We start from the raw sequence: 11157 nt of genomic DNA, 5'->3' as shown, positions 1-11157 counted from the left end.
GTCCGTCCCCTCTCGGCTGCCGGGGAGCGAGGCATGTCCTCCTGCTCCTCCTCTCCAGCCCGGCGGCCGCGCCGCACCTCCCTTCGCCCGCCAGCTCGCGGCCCAGACGGGCTTCTCTCCCGGGGCCGCTCCATGAGTAACCGCTCCGGTGGGGTCGGCGCGGGGATCATCATCATGGGCGGAGAAGCAGCGGCGGCGGCGGCAGAGACAGGTCTGAGCAGAGCCCGGCGGTGTGGCTGGGCGAGAGAGGAAGGAGGCGCCCCCCGGGGGTAGGAGGCGAGCCGGGAGCCGGCAGAGGGAACCTGAGCGCGGGCCCCGGAGCTCAGCCTCCCCGCCCAAGCACGGGGCAAAGGAGCCGCGCCGGGCTGGGAGGCACAGACCCGCCTCGAGCCGCGCAGGAGCCGCCCGCATCCAACCAAGGCGCGCCCAGCCAGCCTGGCGCGGCTGCCTCTCCGCCCCATCCATGTCCCTCGGCCGGGCGAGGGCGGCGGCGGCGGCTCCCTGAGCCTGGACCCGCGCCCCGCTGCTCGGCTCGTCGCCCGCCCCGATGTCGGGGCCCCGCAGCGCCTTGCAGGCCTGGTGCCGCCGCCAGTGCGAGGGCTACCCGGGCGTGGAGATCCGAGACCTCAGCAGCTCCTTCCGGGACGGCCTGGCCTTTTGCGCCATCCTCCATAGGAACCGGCCTGATTTGCTGTGAGTACCGGGCGAGCGCCTCAGACCCCCGACCCCACCTCACCGCGCCCCCCTCCGGGACTAGGCCCAGCAGCCGCGCTCTCGCCTGGGCAAGCAGCCCGCCCGGGGGACGACTCCTCTGCGGCTGCGGAATGGAGATTTGAAAAGAGGGCAGGGGCGGAACAAGCCGTAGAGAAGGAAGGAAGGAAGCCCCCTGGCTATGGGGTAGATGTGGGGTAGCCCTCGAGTGGGATTTAGACTCCTTAGGAAAGAGGAGAGGGAGCCCAGGTTGCCACACCTGGCAGGTAGGAGGGGAAGCCTTCTTGTCAAGGGAAACATGCACCCAAGCACACACCCTTCTGCTCCATATTCATTGATCCTGAGTGACTTCTGTCCTTTGCTCATTACGGTTGCCAGTACAAATTAGGGCCTCGCCTCAAAAATGAGAGCCTAGAAAAGGCTGGAAGGAGAGTCCGCCCTTTTAATCCTTCTTTGATCATCCATACTTGTATATAGAGATTAGGGTAGTTAAAACGTGGGAGTAATTAATCTACCTAAAAGTGATCTCATGACCCAGGTTGCGTGTAACCATGGTTTAGCCTGAACAAGCAGACGTATAAGTTCCTAGACCAAAGATCTAGGCGAGCAAAGCCATGGTGTTATGCTTGAACCCAGTCTCGTGGTTCGGTCTTGCTGCAGAGGCACTGTGCGTTGTAACCAAAGTCTGTTTTTGGTTTATCACTCTTTCTTTTTTGAGAGCGGGAGACAAACCATAAGCCTGAGTCTGGATGGGACACTAAGCCAAACCATGACTTAACTATGGGTAGTACATTAGGGCTGGGAGAAGAGCACTATGGCTGCAGTTAGGCTGGGAGGGACTTGCCTAATTGATCATTCGTGCTAAGCCATAGCTTTACGTGCAAACTAGGCCCATATATAAGGGAATACCAGACGAAGTCGTCAACCCATATCAAGGAAGAGAGGTTGTAGACTGTTTTTCTGAAGTCTGGGGTCTAGTTAGGTGGTTGAAAACATCTTTATCAAAGAGGACTTGGAGGGAGCAGATTGAACCTGATAATGGGGCTCCTCTTTGCTTGGGCTGCTCTGATGGGAGCGGTGGCCTCAGACTGCCATTGGCATAGCTGCTCTGAAATCATAGAGGAGCTTTCCAGCCAAAGAGAGGCATCTGATTATTGGGGTGCTGGTGGTGCTGTCTTAAAATCTGAATGCCAAGATTCATGTGCAACCTTTGATCGGTTCAGCTTCCTTATCTAACCCAGTACACTGTGGAGTTTCTTTATCACACACCTGGTTGTTGCAAACTGATTGAGCCTTTTTCTAGAAAGAGAGACAGGTTGCCTTTAGTATGTGATAGTGCCAACTTCTCCTGACAATTCAGTATTATCGTTGCCATTTAGTGTAGTAATTAATACTTCACCTTCTAATCTAATTTTGAAAGCTTCCTGCATTGTCTCAGACAATGTGCTGCTTCCTTCCATATTACTATTTATAAACATGACTTGTGAATTGCAGCACCGGAGAATAACATCCATAGACAAAAGCAAGAGATTGATGAATGTGACCTAGTTTGTGTCCTTCAGTGACTTTTGTGCTTGTATTACAATGGACGGTTGCATCTGGTTGCTGCTTCCTTATGGTCTGATTAAGTGCTTGGGGAGAAAAATTGGTGCCGTTTCAACAGGAAACTTCCTTATGTAGAGCTTTGAGAGTGTTCAAATGCAAGTCTTACTTGGCAAAGATTTTAATTTAAAATATTTTTTTTTAAAAAAATTAACTAGCATTTCAAATAGCCATGTAGGTGAGAACTGGGAAACATGACCTTCCAGATGTTGCTGGACTACGAGCCCCATAATCCCTGACCTTTGGCCATGCTGCCTGGGGCTGAGGGAGCTGGAGTCCAGCAGTATCTAGAGGCCCTGCTGCAGGCAGGGGATGGCATTAAAAATATACATATATTGAATTAGGACCCGTATGGTAGAGTCCCATGGATTGCAAGAAGATCAAACCTCTCCATTCTGAAGGAAATCAGCCCTGAGTGCTCACTGGAAGGACAGATCATGAAGCTGAGGCGCCAATACTTTGGCCACCTCATGAGAAGAGAAGACTCCCTGGGAAAGACCCTGATGTTGGGAAAGATGGAGGGCACAAGGAGAAGGGGACGACAGAGGATGAGATGGTTGGATGGTGTTCTTGAGGCTACCAGCATGAGTTTGACCAAAATGCGGGAGGCAGTGGAAGACAGGAGTGCCTGGCATGCTCTGGTTCATGGGGTCATGAAGAGTCGGACACGACTAAACAGCAACATGGTAGTTTGGAACAAACAAAAACAGTCTAGATACGATAGAAATTTAAAATAGTAAAAATGTTATAAAAACAAATTTAACATACAGTTAAAACTCATTAAAAACTTGACCATCATTTTTTTTAAAGAAGTCTTGTCTGTCAACTGGGAAACTATGAACAAAAGGGCCAACTGAACTTTTGGGAGAGAGAATTCAGCAATTGAGTAGTTACCAAGAAGGTCTTTTTACTGTTAGCCACACCTCCTTTGGTGGCAGAACAGGGCTACTGATGGCAACAGTAATGGACAGTAGGTTTGTTTTCATCATGCTCTGCCTCAGAGGTTCCCAGGGCATTTTACCGACCTCTGCAGGAGACAGATTGCTGGGGTAGATTTTCCAGAAACACGTGAAGTCTCTGGTTTTGATTTTCTTGCAAGGCGGCCTTACACAAGCCAGTAGTCTCTCAGCTTCAGGCCCATCCCTCTTCTATATGGAATCAAGAATACTGGCCTACCTTACAAAGCCATAAGGATAATTTATTGTGGTAATGTATGTAAATGGTGCCAAGGTGTGACCTGAAAGTGCATGAGACTTGCTGAAGTCTAAGAAAGTCTAGGCAATTGCATGGATAGGTGACCACCTCGGCACCTTAGGTACCCTGCATTGGATTCCATAACAGAAGAAAAGCAGAATGTAATTGTTAAAATAAATATTCCCTTGTTATATGTGTGTTATATTATCATCATCATGATTGGCCCTTCTTTATGAGAACATTTGCTACTCTTCAGAATGGAGACTGAATTGTGCTAACACATTATCTTGGTGATTTCTACTCTAATTTTGAGATGTTTTCAGTAGACACAGAAAGTTAGCTTCTAATTAAATCAGCTTCGGTTTAGCACAGGTCCACACCACATGCAAGAGAGTAAACCCACAACCTGTAGCAAACAAGGGTTTGTTGCTAGGACATTGTTCTATCTTCACAGGTGGAGAAGTTATTGCCAAGGGTCTCCATACAGTACTGTGTGACATTGACGTGCGATGACAGACAGGCATGAGAACAGTGAACAGTTCATACACTTTTTAGATGTGTGTGGCAGCTGTTAAGGGTCCAAAAAGCAGTTGTTTAAAGAGCATGTGGCCTAAGCCAGCGTCTGAACAAGTGGGTCAGAAGAGCTACATTCAGCAGTGGCAAACTTCGCCAAACAGCTTTTCTATCCCATTAAGCAGAAGTCGTTGCTGCTAAATATCCAGGACATAAATCTCTTTTCTAGCAGATGGTCTAACTAAGCACTTCTCAGTTTAGTGAACTATATTGCAGACTTGACACATAGGACCTTACAAGGACATGGCACGTTAAGAAAGGATTTTCGAAGCAGCATCTAAGGGGAGTGTTGAATCATTTAAACCACTTTAGTATGCCTTCATTTGGAAGCAGGGGATCTAAGAGTGGAAAGAACCACTCGAACAGATCAAAAGCAGACCCTTTCTCCTTCCCTTCATATTAATGGGTTCTGGCTGTGGTTGCAAGGTCCTCCACATGGACTGGCTGTTTCAGCTGAGGCCTTGGAGAACTCAAAGAATCTGCTTAAGACCACAGTGAATTCTATAAAAGCCCTGAATGCTCACATGCAGCTGTGCTATTAATCATTGCCACAGCTTCCACAGACCATATGATCAGGGCTTTGTGTGGTAAGAAGTAATAGAATTGTTGAGTTGGAAGGGACGGTGAGGATCATCTAGCTCAACCCCCATTCAATGCCGGAATCTTTTGTCCAAAGTGGGGCTTGAATCCACAACCCGGAGATTAGGAGCCTCATGCTCTACTGACTGAGCTGTCCCAGCTACGCTACCACCAAATAAATCAAAACTCCACTGAGGAAAGATTTCTGTGACTTGAATAGAATACTTTTAAATTCTTATTTTGCGTAATTTAGTCTGTATGCTTACCGACTTATTCAGCTTGCGCTAGTTATAGGGGAGGAATATCCTGCCTATTGGCCATGTGAAATCTTGCAGTCATTTTGACCTGAGATTTCACCAGGGGTTGTCAACCTGCTTTTAAGCATATCTTCACAATCTTATGGACTAGGAACTTGATTTTTTTTTAAGTATAGGCACCAAGGAAGCTGAAGTATGTTATTTTCCCCTTCCCTGTGCACCAGTGTGGAATACACATAGCTCTATTTGTAGGGGGCACTGAAACTGCCTTCATATACATAATTGGTGGTGAACCAGATATGGGTTGAGGAAGAGGATGATAAACCCCTTCCACCCTCTCTGTTCATTGTGGCCATTCAGTGAAGGTGATGTGTGGCAACCCATATGTTCCTTGTCATTCACTCGCACTTGGAATAAGCCTTGCCCTTTTGTTTTCAGGGTAGTCGCTTTTTTCCCTGACTACACAATGAACCAGAGGAGCCTGGGATCAGACACAGCTTTTCAAACCCCAGGCCAATGAGTTGCCTGTTGGTTCAATTTGACCAATGAGGTCTCTCTCTCTGTCCTATATCAGTATTAATACCATCCTTGGGCTCAGTGAAGTTTTCTCTGGGCTGTGGTGCCTCTATACATGCCAAGCATTAAGTCACCTTTTATATACGAGCAGCTAGTCAATGTTGTGTCCTGGCTGCATATCATTCCTGTGCTTTATTTTTTTGCATGTGAGATGATGACAGAGGAAGTGTTTCATATTGAGATTAACAAATAAATACATCACAAAGAGAAATCCCTGCTGCTTTAGAGTTAGCAGCTGGAGGCCCTGGGCTAAACCTGGCTCCTGAGAGGCGCTGCCTGGCTCTCTGTGCTGCCAACCTGGGGGCTAGATGGATATAGAGAAATCAGCGTCTGTGGTACGGGATAGGGATTAAGGCCCATCAGCTCCCCCTCACCTCTCAAAGTGGGTTTCTAAGATTACTAGTAGCACAGAGAGAGAAGCTTGCAGTATCGTATGACCCACTTTTGCTTCTGCGTTGCCTAAACCCGCTCCAGCGTTGAGCCGAGCCCCTCCTGGCCGTATCTGTGTGAAATCCCATCCTTTCTTAGTGAGTAGTTCCTGCAGTTAAGTCTCCATTGGATGGATGTGCTTAAAAGCAGTACTGCTAGGAGGCCTTGCTGGGAAATGCATGAACCTTGCTCAGATGAGAAAAAGAGTGTTTTGTCCTCTTGGAGAAAAATGAATGTTCAGCTTCACGTGTCTTTGATTATCCAGTTGTGAACTTCCTCAACTCTGGCTATAACTAGCACATTTCACACTGTGTTTCTGAGCTGCTGCTCTCAGCTGCATCTTTTCCTTCATTCCTCCCTCCCTCTTTCACTATTGCCCAGCAAGCTTACGTTGCTCAAGGAAAGCTCATGCAGAACAGGAGTGCCTTATACTCCATCTTTCCCTGAAGGATCTAGTAGTTAGTCAGTGGCCAGAAGGCTTTTCACTGAGGTCACCTCAGTAATTGGAATACCCACACCGTGCTAGCTAGGCTTAGGCTGATTTGCAGATCAAACTTTTGGGGGCCTGAAATGGGCATCCCTGAAACAGATGCAGTAATGATACTGGGTGGTGCACAAAAAGCAATGTTTACTCTAATGCCGGAATTCTATTTCTATACTCTCAGGTCCCTCTTATTTCCGGGACCTGCATATAAGGCTAAAAAAGTACACCTTTTTTTCTCTTGAGGGCACTCACTCAGCAATATGCCAGTGAGATGGCAAAGTTCTCTCTGTGTTTTTTGTGAGGAGCATTGCTAGGTAGGGCCCACAAATTGAAACTCTTCTTACTTGGCAGTTTTTATAAGTAACATGAATAACAGGAAAAGAAAGACATGCATAGACCAGACCTACATATGTTTGTTCAGGAAGTTAGCCATATGGAGTTCCTGAGAAAGTATTCATAAGATTTCAGTCAAAGTTAGATTTTGTTATCCTTAAGTCTACAATTCATAAATTAACACAGGACACGTTGCATAGAATGTAAGTGCTAAAACTCTTTGCTTTGCAGGGTTGAATAGGGTAGCAGGAGAACAGACTAAATTAAAAATAAAATCCTTGTGCAACTGATGAAATGAATCCATGTGAAGAAAGGGAGCTTAGCCCCATCCTTAATCAAAGTGCTTGTTTTCTTGCACATGAAGCAGCAGGGCAGGGGGTTGGACTAGATGACGCTCTGGGTCTCTTCCAGCCCTACAATTCTGTGATCTTTGACCTCAGGTGCGTGGTGATGCTTAATGAAGGGTTTAAAATACACACACAATTGCTGAGATCATTGGGCAGATGGTGCCATGATAACCAATCATGGTTGCTGTTGTGGTGGATGTGCAACAACTCAGACATTTGCAGATCATGCCCTAGCTTGTTAAGGTTCCTCCTTTGCGAAAGGTACTGGAAATCTTGGCAAATGTTACCTCTTTTGCTGAACAAGCGTCCACACCATTAGCAATTAAGTGCCACTGGGTAGTTTTAGACTCTGGATGTAATGGTCTTACACCCCACCCCCTTTAGGTGGAAGCACTAACTTACTTCACAGTGTGGCAAACCACAGCCTTCCCCTATGATGCTGTCATTGCTATACACAAAGTTTTTCTTCAACTACAGGATGCTAGAGTAGAGTTGCCATATTTCAAAAAAGGTTTTTTTGTTTGTTGTTGTTTTGGCCAAAATCTCCCCCCCCCAAAAAAAAAAATTGAAGTTTTTGAGCTGTTTTTAAAAAGAAATTTGCCAAAAACCCAACACTTCTGACATGGGTTGCCATACACCTGGGTTTTCCCTGACATTTTTACCGGTTTTGGGAAATTGTGCCCAGATGCTGTTTCCAACGGACAAATCCCAGATATGTCCAGAAAATTCCGGACGTATAGCAGCCCTCTGCTAGGGGAAATGTCATGTGTGAAGCAGTCCACATGATGGTATATCCCTATTTGGATAGACTGAAATGTCATATGTGTACTGGCTATGAAAATATTGGTGTAGAACTGTACAGTACCTTTGTGGAGCAGCAGTGGAAGGGTTGGTTTTCTTTTGAAAATAATAATAAGAACCAAAGCTCACTTTTTATCTTTGGTCGCCCTAAAATCAAGGTTCTACGGCCTGCATTTCCTGCCTTTGTGTTTTGTAAAATGCCGTAGTCGGAAGCTTTATTTTCCTGCCTGTAACATCAAGGACAATTAAACTACAAAGATTCTGTGGTTTGAAAAGTGTGCTTTGAAGTGTCTCTATACTAATGGTTACCCAGAGATGCTGCCTCTCAGATCTCATGTGTGATCTGGTATAGATTGAACTGTGCTTCCTGCTCCTCTTGTAACACCTCCTTTATTTATTATTATTATTTTTTCCTTTCAGGGACTTTAATTCGCTTTCCAAGGACAATGTATACGAGAACAACCGCTTGGTGAGTCCCTGCCTCTGTCTTCTCACTTGATTACTTCACTTAATTCTGACGCCATTCTGGCTTACAGCAGGTTTTGAAAAAATCCCAGGTGCCTGGTTGCCCAGGTGTCTAGAAAATACGATGCTGGTACTCAGATATTTTGGCAACTGTTTCCAACCCTGGCTGCATGATTGTGTTTCTGATGGCTGCATTCACTTCTTGAAGTACAGAGGGGATTATCCCTCTTATCTCTTCCTACCTAAATATAAATGTGTTGATATCCAGCGAGTGAAGATATTGAAGTATAATAAATATAAATAGTCATTAATTAATAATGACTATAGAATCACCCAAAAGATCATCTGCTGTGTCCACCAGGATGATCTTGTGTGCTTCTGTTTTTGTGTTCTTTTAAGTACCCGGGTTCTTGCTTGCAAATTCCAAATGTTCAGTCTATATAAAGAAATGAGGATGTTCCCTTTTCATCTAATGAATGTGAACTGCCTTGTCCAGTAACTACCAGCTTTTGCTTCTGGAAAGTGTTGGACCTTCAGTTTTCTGTAAAGTTTAAATGGATGCATGCAATGCATGTGGACCAAAGTTTTGGATCGTGAGCTGCTTAATGTTTCTGGGATAGAGATGGGCCTGGCAAGGGGAATTGGTTTGTATAGGAAAAGGAGCAGAAATGAAACTGAAAGCAGCCAGTACTGAAAAGAAGGAAGAATGTGTTCACTTAGGTAGTTTGTATGATTTTATCTCAGATTAATAAGCTGAAATCGAATTAGACTTTTGGCTGCACACACAGACTCTTGGATCCTTTCTTCCTTGTACAAACAATCAAACCGTTAGCTGTAGTTTCCCATTTTGTCTGAACTAGGAAACTATGGTTAATAGCTTCAGAACAAGCTGGAATTATGAAACCTTTTGGCTAAGTTTTAATCAGTGTAGAGCCATGGAATTTAATGAACATTACTAACTAAGTTGGTGAGGGACAGAAGGGGCTTGGCAACCTGGGAAGGCAACCCATCTAGGAAGAGGAAAACTCTAATCCTAAACCTCTGCTGTTTTGTGGGATATCTTTGGGAGGAGAAAAAGCTAAGGAGTAAACCCTAGACAAATCTGGAGTCCCCAAGACGGTTGGATGGTGCCTTTTACACCTCCTTCTGGCAACTCCTGCAGCCAAGCTGGTACCAAACATATTGCTCTGCTTTCCTTTGGACCACATCAGCGAGGCTAAGAGGGGGTTTTGTTGCCTGGGCAGTCCAGGACCTCCAGACACACTGCCCAGGTTTGTGTCCCAGGGAGATCATTTCGGTGCTGCTAACACAGCAGTTTGGTTTTACCCTTGGAGGAACACTCCATTGTCTCTCTAGACAGACTGATGCTGAAAACTAAGTTAGGTCCAATAACTTAGCTCAATACCACCCAATACCACTTAGCTCAATACCACTAGATGTAAATTGAAGACTTCCTGATATGTTTGCTTGCTTGTGTGAAGGATGGGGCAAAGGCCCCAAAGACTTTTCTCCTTTCTTCATTTATTTGTTTTTTGTTATTTATTAATGTCATATGCCACCATTCCTCCCAAAGGAGGCTGTGACTTATTAAGATGAGATATGGCCATCTGAATGTGGTCAGTGTACAGCTCCATCCTTATTGAAACAGACTGAATAAAACTAGTTGCAACCAGACTGTATTTGTTAGAAACTCTCTTCCCCGCCCCCCGCCACTCTGTTCCTTAAAAACAGAATTCAAGTTCAGATTTCCAGGGTAGCATATGAGATGCCACATTTGCACAGCAAACTTGCAGACCCAAATATGCAGCCCAGCATGATGGGCTTGCCATGACAGTGGAGGAATGTGCTTAGATTTCTCTTTGTGGCCTTCCAGCGATACCAAGCAAGTGTAAATAATAATCTCAGCTGGGCAAACAAGCGTTGATGTAATTGCAGACTTCTGCTGGAGATGGGCTGGTTCTGACATAATCCTTTGTGGTTCCATTCTGGAAAACGCCAGAGCAAACTATATGTACGTACAAATGTTCACGCATACTTAGTCAAGAGTGCCTTTATTGAAGTTTTGCCTTTATGTTTCCCTTGGCACTAAAGTCATGGTACTAGGCTTTCTTAACATGTTTAAACTCCCATCCCAAGACCAAATGGAAACTTCTGCTTTGCAAGCAGAAGTTTTCAAGTTTGATCCCTGGTATCTCCAGGTAGCGCTAGGAGAGACTGAAATCCTTGAGAGCCAATGCCTGTGAGCATAGACCAGGGGTCTGCAACCCGCGGCTCCGGAGCCGCATGTGGCTCTTTTACACCTTTGCCGCGGCTCCGGGGCGGATACTAGCGAGGGGAGGAGGCGCATTGTGTGCCCCGACACTCCCCACTGTGGCAGGCGCTGTACTGGCTGTGACGTCGCATGGGGGCGGTGCGTGCATTAGTCCCGACGTCACCTTCCCGCCCGCTGTCAGATCGCGGCTCTGGAGATATATTTGTTTTAAATGTCGCAATGGTTTTGCGGATCCCAGGTTTTTTTTTCCTTCGAAAATGGGTCCAAGTGGCTCTTTTTGTCTTAAAGGTTGCAGACCCCTGGCATAGACCATTCTGAGCTAGAGGGACTAATGGTCTGATTCAGTATAAAACAGCTTCCTAGGTTCCTACTGCTGTGGTGGGCAGAGCTCCCATTTCTGTGTGACTGGTATTTGTTTAATATGCATCTCTTCCTAGTGTTTTGTTCAGTGTTGTTGTCTTATGTTTTATATTGATTGCAACCGCTTTGAACACATATTTCTTGGGGGGAGGAATGGGAGAAAGCAATTTTAAG

At 45.9% G+C, this 11157-nt stretch overlaps 1 protein-coding gene across 2 annotated transcripts in view; it reads left to right on the top strand.

Moving 5' to 3' along the window:
• Positions 1 to 219: 219 nt before the first annotated feature.
• The window catches only part of MICALL1 (MICAL like 1), a 32096-nt gene continuing 21158 nt past the window's right edge, over positions 220 to 11157 (top strand). The window contains exons 1-2 of one of the 2 annotated variants that reach the window (XM_082241355.1): positions 220 to 693; positions 8307 to 8355. In XM_082241355.1, coding sequence (XP_082097481.1) covers positions 548 to 693; positions 8307 to 8355 — 195 coding nt within the window. In that variant the 5' untranslated portion in view covers positions 220 to 547. The remainder of the gene's footprint in view (positions 694 to 8306; positions 8356 to 11157) is intronic. The other variant, XM_082241356.1, reaches the window with a different exon arrangement.

This window comes from Podarcis vaucheri, assembly GCF_965113315.1.
Source record: "Podarcis vaucheri genome assembly, chromosome: 10".
NCBI classification, from domain to species: domain Eukaryota; kingdom Metazoa; phylum Chordata; class Lepidosauria; order Squamata; family Lacertidae; genus Podarcis; species Podarcis vaucheri.
Note: the sequence above shows the minus strand (reverse complement) of the source record. Positions and strands in the feature narration are given on the sequence as shown.